Raw genomic sequence first — 11881 nt, forward strand, 5'->3', positions numbered from 1 at the left:
TAATTTTCTTGTAGAATTTTCTGTTTTCATTCCTTTGGTAGTGCTGTTCCATCTCCTGTATCTTTCTGTTCATGGCTTCCCCTTTTTTCCTACTGCATACCCTTGCTGTCTGTAATGCCTGACTTGATCTAGTATTCTGCTGCAAGCTTTTCAGCCATGCTTCCTTTATCTGTTCCACTGCCTGTCACCATTCATCATAACTAGTCTTTATTCCTGAGTCTCCTTGTTTCCCCCCAGTATTTCATCTGCTGTTGTCCTAATGGCATCTTTAATAGAATTCCGTTCTTTGTCTATATCATCTCCACCATCTTTCATTTGTAATTTCTGTCTCAATCTGTTCTGGTGCTCCAGAACAGTAGACCTATCTTCCAGTTGTTCTATATCCCATTTCTTTACTGTGGCACAACTTCCTTTGGCAGCCAGGGCAAGTTCCTGTCTCATTTTGGCTCCTACTAGGTAATGGTCAGAATCAGAATTAGCTCCTCGGTAAGTGCGCACATTTTCCATATCACATGCTCACCTGTTTGATATCAATATATGGTCTGTTTGGTTTGCTTCATTTGTTCCTGGCGTTTTCCATGTCTCTTTGTAGATATTTTTCCTTGGAAAACAGGTACTTACAGCCTTCGACTTGTTTTCAGAAGCAAACTGGGAAACCCTCGTACCATTATTATTAGTTTCCTCATGCATACTTTCCTTACCAAACACACTTCTGAATGCTTCTTCCTTTCCCAATTTTGCATTATAGTCACCAAGAACTATTTTGGAATTATATCTGGGTATTCCATCACAAACATCCCATAATTGATCATAGATGTTGTCCACAGTATCTTAATCTGGTTCTTCTGTTGCTGCATATACATTCACAAAGGTCACATCCTCTTTTTCAGAATAGTACAGGGAGAATTTCTCCTTATAAATCTCTCCTCTGCTCTTACCTTCCACCTGATTTCCAGCAGTGCAACAACTCCTATTCCATGCCTTAGCACTTCTTCTGCGACACTATTCATTGCTCCTGTTTGCAACAGTGTACGCAATTTCAATGTTCCGAATTTAAGCACTGGTAAATCAATATTCCTGTTTCCTTGCACAGTTTGTCATCTTCATGGCAGTCTGGCATTCCTCGTTGAATTATTTGCAATAATAGATTTTTACAACACTGTGATCAACACCCAGCCTGGAAGACTGGGCTTTCATTTTGGGGTTAGCTCCCTTAGAGGGGTTGATGACCTAGCCTATAGAGTCCCCCTACTCTATGGTGTGGGACACACTTGTCTGGCTCCTCACTCGAGACCACTCTGGTTTGGGTGACTGTGCCAGTAGCTGCACTACCACCGGTACATCTCTCGACCTCATGAAAGCATGCAAAGCCTCCTGCCCGGCACTGAAGGTGTCTATGATAAGGCAGTGTCCCATGGAAAGGTGTCCAACCCCTGTATTATATATAATATTTATATAATAATATGTAATTTTTATGTCATTTTCATGACTTCTAGTGATAATTTTAAGTCTTAAAAATTGGTACACTATGGTTACAGCTGCTTTTTCATATTCATTACACACACCCCATGCCTCCTCTCCCACACAACCCCAGCTTGTGAGGCCCCCTGGTACACATGTATGTGACATTACTTTACAGTTCACTGAATTCCCTTGCAACATGCAGTCGTAATAGTCCACTAGCAGAAGTTCACTATTTAGTGACTGTTAAACTGAGATTTGAAATATGATTTCATTATTATAATTAATACAACACTTCGTTATCTGTTGCCCTAATGTGTTCTGTCATTGACAATTCAAAAGTTTGTGAAACACTAACTGTATGCATTTAGTTATAAACATAACTGTACCCAGGGAGTCACTTATTTTCATTAATGTAATTACCCCCAAAACTGTTAATGTGATCAGTGTGATCATAATTGTAACTGCACATTCATCAAGATGGTAGTTTGATGATAGCAGTGCGCAGACTATCAATAGGCATTAATTGAGTGTAAGACTGACGTGACCGAGCGAGGTGGCGCAGTGGTTAGACACTGGCCTCGCATTCGGGAGGACTACGGTTCAATCCCGTGTCTGGCCATCCTGATTTAGGTTTTCTGTGATTTCCCTTAATCGCTCCTGGCAAATGCCGGGATGGTTCCTTTCAAAGGGCACGGCCGAATTCCTTCCCCGTCCTTCCCTAATACGATGAGACCGATGACCTCACTGTCTGGTCTCCTTCCCCTTCCCCAAAAACAACCAACCAACCAACCTAAGACTGATGTAGGAACGTTGTACATGGATCTTATCTTGTCAAATGTTAGCTCTGAGGTTTCATGGAGATGTTACTCATATGCTCTCAGCACTGAAGCGTGGACTTGTTATGCATAGATCTTAATATGCTGAGTGTCAGTTGCATACTGAAGATTTTTGGGAGGGGAGCAGTACTTATAGATTGTCATAATGTTATTTCATAATCTTGTATTATATTATAGCCTGTAAAACTTCAGAGTGAGACTTAAATAATGTACACGACCTGTTAGTTCCAGTAATGATTTGGTTTAGCTAAAAGATAGTTAACTGGCAAATTATGAACATTCTCAGTACTGTTTGATTAGCACACTGTATGCCTCTGTGGTCAATTACCTGTTTGAGTAAAGTTGCTATATTGGAAATTATAATAATTTAGTCAGTTCTTTAATTTGAGGGCTTAATTGAATAATGCAGGATGGTATCTGGTTCAGAAAAATGTAGGGCAACAAAATTATAAACTCAAATCCTGAAACATAAAGGCATACTGGTTCAAATGGGAAAAGTAATTTTTTGTGTTTGAACTTAGCTACAGATAGATTCATTAGTTTTCAGGGCACTGAAAGACATTACTGAAAACAATGAAATGCTGGGTTTCTAATGAGTGGTGCCAGTACTCTCAAATCTGCTAATTAGCTGATAGTACTTTACAATTGCATGCTGTAGTAACAATTTCAATTATCAGATGCTATTCATTAACACGGTTTCCAGTGAAACTAACTGTACTGTTGTAATCAGTGGATTGAAAAGTGCGACCTGAATAATAGATTAATGAGAAATGTGGTATGTACATTGATATGCCAACTACAATCTCATTAATTTGTTAGTCTGTTATTTTGATTTAAAAATTCTCCCGTCCTTATCTTGTAACTTATTATTTTATGTGTAGACTGCTACAGAAATGGTACAATACTTTCAAACTGCTAACTGGACTTGGAAAAGAAGATGATGCAAAAGCTGTGAGCAGCACTCGCTGGGCCCAAGATTATAGGCTTTTGGACTGGGGTCCGAGAGGACTTTTTCCAGAATATCTGGAAATGGGTAAGTACATATTTAAAGAACATTGTAAGCTATGTTTGTTTCTATTTTATTAATTAAAAGTGTAAGGTTAATGTAATTTGAATTTTCCTAGTTTTACAGTATGGATTTGTTACAATTTTTGTCGCGGCCTTTCCACTTGCTCCATTCTTTGCGCTTCTCAATAATGTGCTCGAAATGAGACTGGATGCAAAGAAGTTCCTCAAATTTTATAGGCGTCCTGTGCCTCACAGAGTTAAAGATATAGGAGTATGGTTTCGCATACTTGATATAATTGGAAGACTAGCTGTTATGACAAATGTAAGTAGTTTATCCAAAAGTGTAAGTTATAGGGAAAAAAATGGTATTATGAGACAACATTCATTGCTTCATTGTCACCTTCTTTTTTCAGGCATTTATTATTGCATTTTCCTCAAATTTCATTCCACGTTTAGTGTATATGTCAGTCGTCAACCCAAACCATACAGATGAGGGTTTCCTGAATCATTCGCTAGCATATTTCAATACATCAGATTTTCCATCATACTATGCACCCCGACATCCAGAAAATGTCACAATGTGCAGGTAAGTGGGCTAAAATATTTTACACTGTGCTATAAAGTTGTATGTGATTTCTTATGTGTGTAACTCTTTCTAGGTACTTAGAATATCGCAATCCTCCTTGGGACCGTCATCCATATAAGCGGCCACCCATTTACTGGCATGTTCTGGCAGCAAGACTGGCATTTATAGTTGTTTTTCAGGTAATTTATAATTTTTAAATATCAAGCTTTGGATTTGCTTGAAGTGCCTAGTAAAAATTATTGAATATTATTCTGTGGTAATAACTGCCACTTGTATTTGTAAGAAACATGTAATTCATCAAGTGTGTTACCTTCTGCATATGTATCATATTTTAAGTGGATTCTTGTACATAGCTGCAAGGACATTAGCAATATGAAAGTGAGAATCCCTTTGTATTCTGTTGTTCAGACATGTAATGTGACTGAAATAATGATCTAATAGCTTTAAATGTTACATAAGGTACCATACATTTCAATTCACACTCTCATGCAACTTGGTTTTTGGTGAATTTTGTTACTTGATGAAAGCTGCATGCAACAGTAGTCAAAACATTGTTAGTTTTATTTACTTCATAATAAGGTCACACGTGTAGGAGAATTTTATTGATTGTGGTACTGGTGGTCTATGTTCAATGAAAATTATTATTTTTCATAGAAGGAAATTGCTGTTAAATGTTTTTGTGGACATATTAGCATATAATAAAAGCATTAGTCAGTGCTGAAATGCATGAAATTCCAAGGATTGTGTAAATGCAAAATTTAAGAAAATGTTGCAGCTTATACAGTAGTTTGATTTTGTTCTCTCACCAGACTTAAATCATTAAATCTCCATGTTATGCACCTTCGAGGCAGTATTTTGATTTAATTCTAAGCGTAATTACAGATTATGTGTACCTCAAGAAATGTTTGTCTTAAAAGATCCTCACTGAAAATTTCACTTTCAGAATGTTGTGGGAGTTGTGATGGCTGCAGTGGAGTGGTGTATACCTGACATGTCTCGGAAACTGCGGGATGAAATAAGACGTGAAGCATATTTGACAAATGAAATCATCATTAAACAGGAGGCAATGAGAGCTCGTGCTCGCTTGAGTCAAGTCAGTTCAGGGGAATTCTTGGAAGCTGAGAGAAAAGGAGGATCTGGTGAAAATGGTATTAGACATCGTGAAGGCCAATGGAACAATCTTGTTGTTTGAGTTGCAAGTTATTTATTATTTTTCTTAATAAGGTAAAGTGCATAAAAATGCTATTGTAACTTTACAGGCTTTAAGCAGTTAATTTATTAAAAAGATAAGTGGCTTATGTCAAGAGAAGCCAGCACTGTGAATTTCTTTATGAGTTCCTTTTTGTATATTTTACTCTGAGGAAGTATAATCACATTCGATTTCATATTTACTTCAGATTACTAATAGTTTTATGTAAATGTATAAAACTGCTTCTAATGTTGTGGAATGTGAAGGTTTTCAACAAAGATCTATATTCTCATGGCTATTTTGTATAAAGTTGTATTCTAAAGAACAGAGGCAGTAAACTTTTTGTGGTCACATATCTATTATTGCCAATATATTTATATTTATTAACATATTTCAGAATTTCATATCTTCATTGCAAGAAGAGGAACAGATCTGAAATATATTTTGCTACTGAAATAGTGAAAGTTTATGAAAAACATGTAGCAGCTAGGTTTTTACATGAAAAAGCAATTTGGTATTGCTTTTCAAGTTGTCAGTTGGTCAGTAAAGAGTCCTTTTTATTTTATGTTTATGATGGAATTGAATTCTGTCATTTTTCATACGTGGTTGAGGCATTGTGAAGTTAAAGCTTTACATAGTGTATATTGTAAATGTGTGTTGTGGTACTGAATGTTGGTACTTAAATTTTTATTGTTGAGTAATGGATGAACAATTTTATGATGTGTTGTTTGTAATGTGATTTTTATATTCTATTCAGTAAATGATAATGAAGGGATAGTCTAGCTTTTATATTTGTATATTTAAATGTTACAGATGTTTTTAGACATTTTGTAATTTTTTGCTAATCCTTTAATTATTGATATAAATACATCACAATTTATATTATTTATAACAAAAAAATAATGTAGTGTAAAAGTTTCAGTTCAATGAAAATGATTCCAAAGTTGCATTTATAATGTGATTTATGAAAAGAAGCAGATCCTATTGCCAAAATACTTTGTTGTTTATGTGATGTATGCTTCGTGCCTGCACTTTAAGCTTTCTCTGGTACCTGAAATTAACGTTAGTTTGATATGCATTTAATTAAAGGAAAACAGTCTTGTCATAGGCATCATAGTGCATATATATTTCAGTGAAAATGTTATTGTGCAGAAAGTTATACATAGACACACTTTTATATACTTTTATTGAAAATTATGTTCCACTTATTAAAATACAGTAATACAATATTTTCTGTAACTGGTAATCTTTTTGCCAGTATGACAACTAATCAGAAATTTACCAAAAGTGTTTGTAGACTGTTTGTTCTACATGTCACATATATTTATGTTCTTCTAGGGAATGTGTAGGGTTGTGAATAATTGAATCAATATATGTTATGAACTCCACAGGAAGGTTTAAGATGTGCTAAGCACTGTGAAATGGGTACCCATATGTATTATTAGGGAGCAGAAATTTGTATGAACTACTAATAGATGCAGTTTTGAGATAATTGAAGAAAAATATGTAAAGTGAAGCAGCTGCAAAGCTGCACATGGATGCCAAACAATATAAAAGAGAAATTTTTTCCAGTCGCATTGGGGTTCATTTTGATCTTCAGCAATAATTGTCTGCATTTCAGTAATCTCTTATAAAAATCTAACAGGTACTGCTAACTCTAGCTTTACCTTTAATAAGTGGAACCTGACTTCCACCCTGTCAGTTAAGAGAGTTTCAAATTTTAAGAGTGCTGGTCATTATTATTCTTATCTACTGTCACAGCTACATAGTACATACTGTCCTGTGCCCCTCTGTCTGAGATTAAGGTTTTTGTTTCTTATGTGAACACATACTGTGCCATTAATAGCTTCATAAGCCTCATTTCAGACTTTACACCCATGTAATTCTGAACGAACAACTCATTATTTGTTACATGAATTCAACAATGAGCTCTTTTTGCTATGTTCCTGTACATTATAAAAAAGGAGGGACAAAATATCTAGTTACAGAACCAGTGACAGCTCATCTGTTTAGCCATTTACACCACAACTGCTTACAACAATTCATCTCTGGAGATCTGCTAAAGCCTGTGTACCATGACACATAGTAATACCCACTTCTTAATGGCATGTGAAGTCACCTTAGGAGAGGTTTGAATAATTTTCTTTTTTACTATACTGGCATTTAAAAAATGTTACATTCTAGCTATTCTAGAATTATGATTACTTTGTTAGTTCCTTGTTTTTCTTCTTTTTAATTACTGTGCCTCCATCTTGCCAAATGTATTAACCTCTATTTCATCTGTGCCTTTTAGTTGCAAATGTCAAAACGTTTTCATGACTAAGAAATGCTAGTTTAAAATGTGACATTTAAACTGTTAAGACTTTTGAATAAAGATGAGTAGAAATGTTGTAAATTCAATCAAAATTTAGATTTTTGTAATAAAAATATTTACCTAACAATTTGGAGTCAAATGCTTCAGTTGTATGTTATTCTGGTCTACATGAAAATATTGCCAGTGTTTCCCAGGTGACCGTACACAGCAAATGTTATACAAATCATAAAGTTGAGGTGTATTTTCTGGCCAATAATTATCTTGAGGAGCCGAAATTTAATTAATGCTTACAGTCACACATGTACACTACACAGCCTTTTAGAACCAATAGTTTCTCCGTTGGGTCATAGAGAAGGAAATGTTCAGGATAACTAAGAGAGAGGGCAGGTTACTCAGACCCCAGAATGAGAGGACTGCTGTTGTGAGGATGGGGGGAAAAATATAAAGGTCTTAAATTGAATAGGATGTCCATCACAGTCTATGAAATACAGCAATGTGTGTATTATAAGCAAAATTCAATTGAATACAAAGATAGCTGATCCAAAAAGAGTTTGAATTAAATTATATTATTTGATAATGACTTTGCTGAAGACATAATCACACTCGGAGCTAGACCCTATCATCTAGTGTTTTCAATAGAAGAAAAAAGTCAATGAAATTTGCTGAAACCAACGAGAAGGAAAACATCATGAAAATGTTATGTCAGAAGAGACATACAAAAAAGTAATGAAAGAGAGAATCTACAAGGTTTGAATGCTTCTTTTAAAAACAAGTGTTTCCCTCTTTCTTTTTTGTTGTCTGTCTGGTTTAGTGCTGTATGTTATGATGCTACACTACTCATCACCTGTCATTGAATGTTAAACAATTGGATGAAAATTTCAAAATTGTTCACAAACAAAATTAAATAACGTATCAATTGTTGTTCTGAATTATGAAATTATGTTGTTTGTGATTCTTTCCCTCATCAGTAAAATCTTCCACTAATGTGTTCAGTGTAGAGTGTGTAGTTGTGTTTTGTACACAGTATATAGTTAACGTAGTTTGTAATAAGTGTGTTGATTCTCCTTCGATTTACTCTAATAACAGTTCTATTTTAAATGCTGATAGACAGTTGAGAAAACTCCCATCATTAGTTTCATTAATTGACTCAAGTGATGGTCAGCTCTGATTTACATTTTGATCAATTCAGTCTAAAGAAGATTAATGATTGATGATAAATAACGAATTTCATTGGGATGTGCTTGTGATTTATCTTCTAATACACACACTGCATTCTCTCAAATTTTCCAGAGAAGTGAATAGGCAGGCCATCAAGAAATGCATATCTGTAATGACAAAGCTACAGTGAAGGAAAACACCATATTTCCATCTACAGTCTTCTGCTGTTTACTTTCTATTCAGAAGTAGGATAAGACTATATTCATAGTATGAAAGCTTTCACGACCGGAAGGTTTACCAGAAGACTATATTCAGTCATTTCTTTGCTGGTGATCTATATTTTTATAGTATTTCAGTGGCATATATTTGTTGTCAACTAAATATTTAATTGTTGTTTGATGTGCTGAATTCATGATGATTTAAAAAATGTTAGTGAAGTTAATGGGCAGATTAGTATTCATGTAAATCCTCTTAGTATAGCACAGTTCCAAATTCTAATGTGTGCTTACTATTCATTGATAGCCATACATTAAAGTGTCTTGGCTATGTCAAACTAGCCAATATACAGATGATTGTGTTTTAAAAGTAATTAAATGGAAATGTTTAATTCTGACTTCATCATCATACTGTTGTTGGCCTCAATTAAAAATCAGGTAAATGGATGGGCAATTTTTACGTCATGTTGAATTTGATTGTCTGTCTAGCGTTGCAGACAAAGTATAATTCCAGATTGAGTCGCAAAATATACAAAAAATGTCGGCCTTGAATGACCAGCTAAGATCTAGCAAGTTTTCTCAAATGGTAGATAGGTTGTATGCCACTCACCAAGTGAGAGAGAGGTTGACTTTCCTTATTTTCATTTATTGTGTCACCCTGCAAATTTTATCATCATAATTGCCAGAAGTGCATAAAATATCTTAACACTTTATCTAAGTTGTGTTTGTTGTATGCAATGCTAAGAGACATCCCAGATGCTGACAGAAACTGTGCTGAGTATGGAAATTAAAAGTGTAGCATAAATAACAATCAAATTTTATTAAGACATAAAATGCTTTGAGTAGATAATCTCCTCAAAGTCAGTGTAAAATAGAGTGCAACTGTGTAAGAGCCTCTGCCACTCATGTAATCTGAAAACATCAAGTGTTACCAACAATTTGATCACTGGTGCATTCTTGATGTGTGAAGAGTTTTTTTATTGCTTTATAATGATGTGTGTTACACCTTTTTACAGCTTTGACAACTGTTTGTCTTGTCTTTTTAATGTAATAAGTTTTTTTAGTAACTGAGTCATTAGAAGACTGTATTCATATTCCTGCAACATTCCATTTGATGCTTAACCCTCTCACTGCTATCGGCGTGTATACATGTTCTGTAATGCTGTTACCCAGGTGCAACACTTAGGTTTTTCCTACAGTGCTATGGAGGTCTGCATACATCCTGATCCGCAAACCTCTCACTACTGCGGAAGAGTTTCTTCCATATTTCAGTGATTACAAAAGTTTGAGTATTTGTCATACAACATATTTGCCTCATTGCATGCTATCATTTGGAAAAAAAAAAAAAAAAAAAAAAAAAAAAAAAACAACAACAACACTTTGTTTTGATATCGTGAATCATTTGAGATATGACAATTGTTATGGCCACATGTTCACGAATGGGTGCATCAGGTGCAGCAAATCTTTGTGTGTAAAATCGAGTAATTTGAGAATTAAATGAGATATCATTATGCTCTCAGTTTTAAATGAAAGCTTGATATCTTACCTACATGTTATTCACCGCATTGTATGAGGTAAAAGAAAGCATATACAAAGTTTACACAGTGTGTTTCACCTTTGCAAACTCTTTAAAAGTTTGTGCAGTGTTTAATTTAATTTGAAGTAGTGCAGTAAGTTTGATGGAAACACAAGAAATTCAGTCACTTCTTAAAGTGAAGATATCAGACTGTAAGATGCGCAAAAATCAATTTTTTTCTCCCAATAATTTTTGAAAAATTTGATCATGTGTATTTCATAATGGCTGGAATGCTCTCTCTCAGCACAGGTGCCAGCAGTTGGTGCACAGCACAGCCATGACAGAAGCTTGCTCAACACAGAATGTAGAGAGCACATCATGGCAGTGAAAGGGTCAAAAAGCATTTAAAAACTCAGGGACAGGATGTTTACTTAAAATCACTACAAATTTTGGTTTTGTCCCTTTTATTTTGGCCCTTTATGTATATCAGTGTAATGTACAGAATAACAACTCATTCAAAGATTCTACCAAGATGCTTGATATTTTAATAGTTTAATCCAAATTTATGTAAAATCAAACTTCTTTCCGCATAGCAATAAAGTCTTTCAATGATTCTCTATATTCCTTTCCAACAGTTTCCCTTTCTTTTGCACTTTTGCTACTAAAAAAATTGGTTTCCAGAAAGGTTTTTCAACAGAAAATGCCATATATGCTTTCACCAGTCAAATTTTGAATGATCTGAATAACAGAACACCTCCCATTGGGATTTTTTGTGATCTCTCAAAGGCTTTTGATTGTGTAAATCATGAAATTCTGCTAGACAAGCTCAAGTATTGTGGCATGAGTGGGACAGTGCACAAATGGTTTAATTCGTACCTAACTGGAAGAGTACAGAAAGTTGAAATAAGTAGTTCTCGTAACATGCAAAGATCAGCACATTCCTCAAACTGGGGAACTATCAAGAATGGGGTTCCACAAGGGTCAGTCTTGGGTCCTTTGTTGTTCTTATTATATATTAATGACTTGCCATTCTATATTCATGAAGAGGCAAAGTTAGTTCTCTTTGCTGATGATACAAGTATAGTAATCACACCTGAGAAACAAGAATTAACTGATGAAATTGTCAATACTGTCTTTCAGAAAATTACTAAGTGGTTCCTTGTAAACGGACTCTCACTGAATTTTGATAAGACACAGTACATACAGTTCCGTACAGTGAATGGTATGACGCCATTAATAAATATAGACCTTAATCAGAAGCATATAGCTAAGGTAGAATATTCCAAATTTTTAGGTATGTCCATTGATGAGAGATTAAATTGGAAGAAACACATTGATGATCTGCTGAAACGTTTGAGTTCAGCTACTTATGCAATAAGGGTCATTGCAAATTTTGGTGATAAACATCTTAGTAAATTAGCTTACTACGCCTATTTTCACTCATTGCTTTCATATGGCATCATATTTTGGGGTAATTCATCACTGAGGAATAAAGTATTTATTGCACAGAAGCGTGTAATCAGAATAATAGCTAGAGTCCACCCAAAATCATCCTGCAGACATTTATTTAAGGATCTAGGGATATTCACAGTAGC

General features: G+C 34.8%; 1 protein-coding gene across 4 annotated transcripts in view; it reads left to right on the forward strand.

Moving 5' to 3' along the window:
* The window catches only part of LOC126416212 (anoctamin-1-like), a 253460-nt gene extending 242555 nt beyond the window's left edge, over positions 1 to 10905 (forward strand). For all 4 annotated transcript variants that reach the window (XM_050083803.1, XM_050083804.1, XM_050083805.1 and 1 more), the window contains 5 exons: positions 3182 to 3333; positions 3425 to 3630; positions 3722 to 3894; positions 3968 to 4073; positions 4838 to 10905. In XM_050083803.1, the coding sequence (XP_049939760.1) occupies positions 3182 to 3333; positions 3425 to 3630; positions 3722 to 3894; positions 3968 to 4073; positions 4838 to 5086 (886 nt within the window). In that variant the 3' untranslated portion in view covers positions 5087 to 10905. The remainder of the gene's footprint in view (positions 1 to 3181; positions 3334 to 3424; positions 3631 to 3721; positions 3895 to 3967; positions 4074 to 4837) is intronic.
* Positions 10906 to 11881: the final 976 nt, after the last annotated feature.

Source organism: Schistocerca serialis, chromosome 8, assembly GCF_023864345.2.
Source record: "Schistocerca serialis cubense isolate TAMUIC-IGC-003099 chromosome 8, iqSchSeri2.2, whole genome shotgun sequence".
Taxonomy (NCBI): domain Eukaryota; kingdom Metazoa; phylum Arthropoda; class Insecta; order Orthoptera; family Acrididae; genus Schistocerca; species Schistocerca serialis.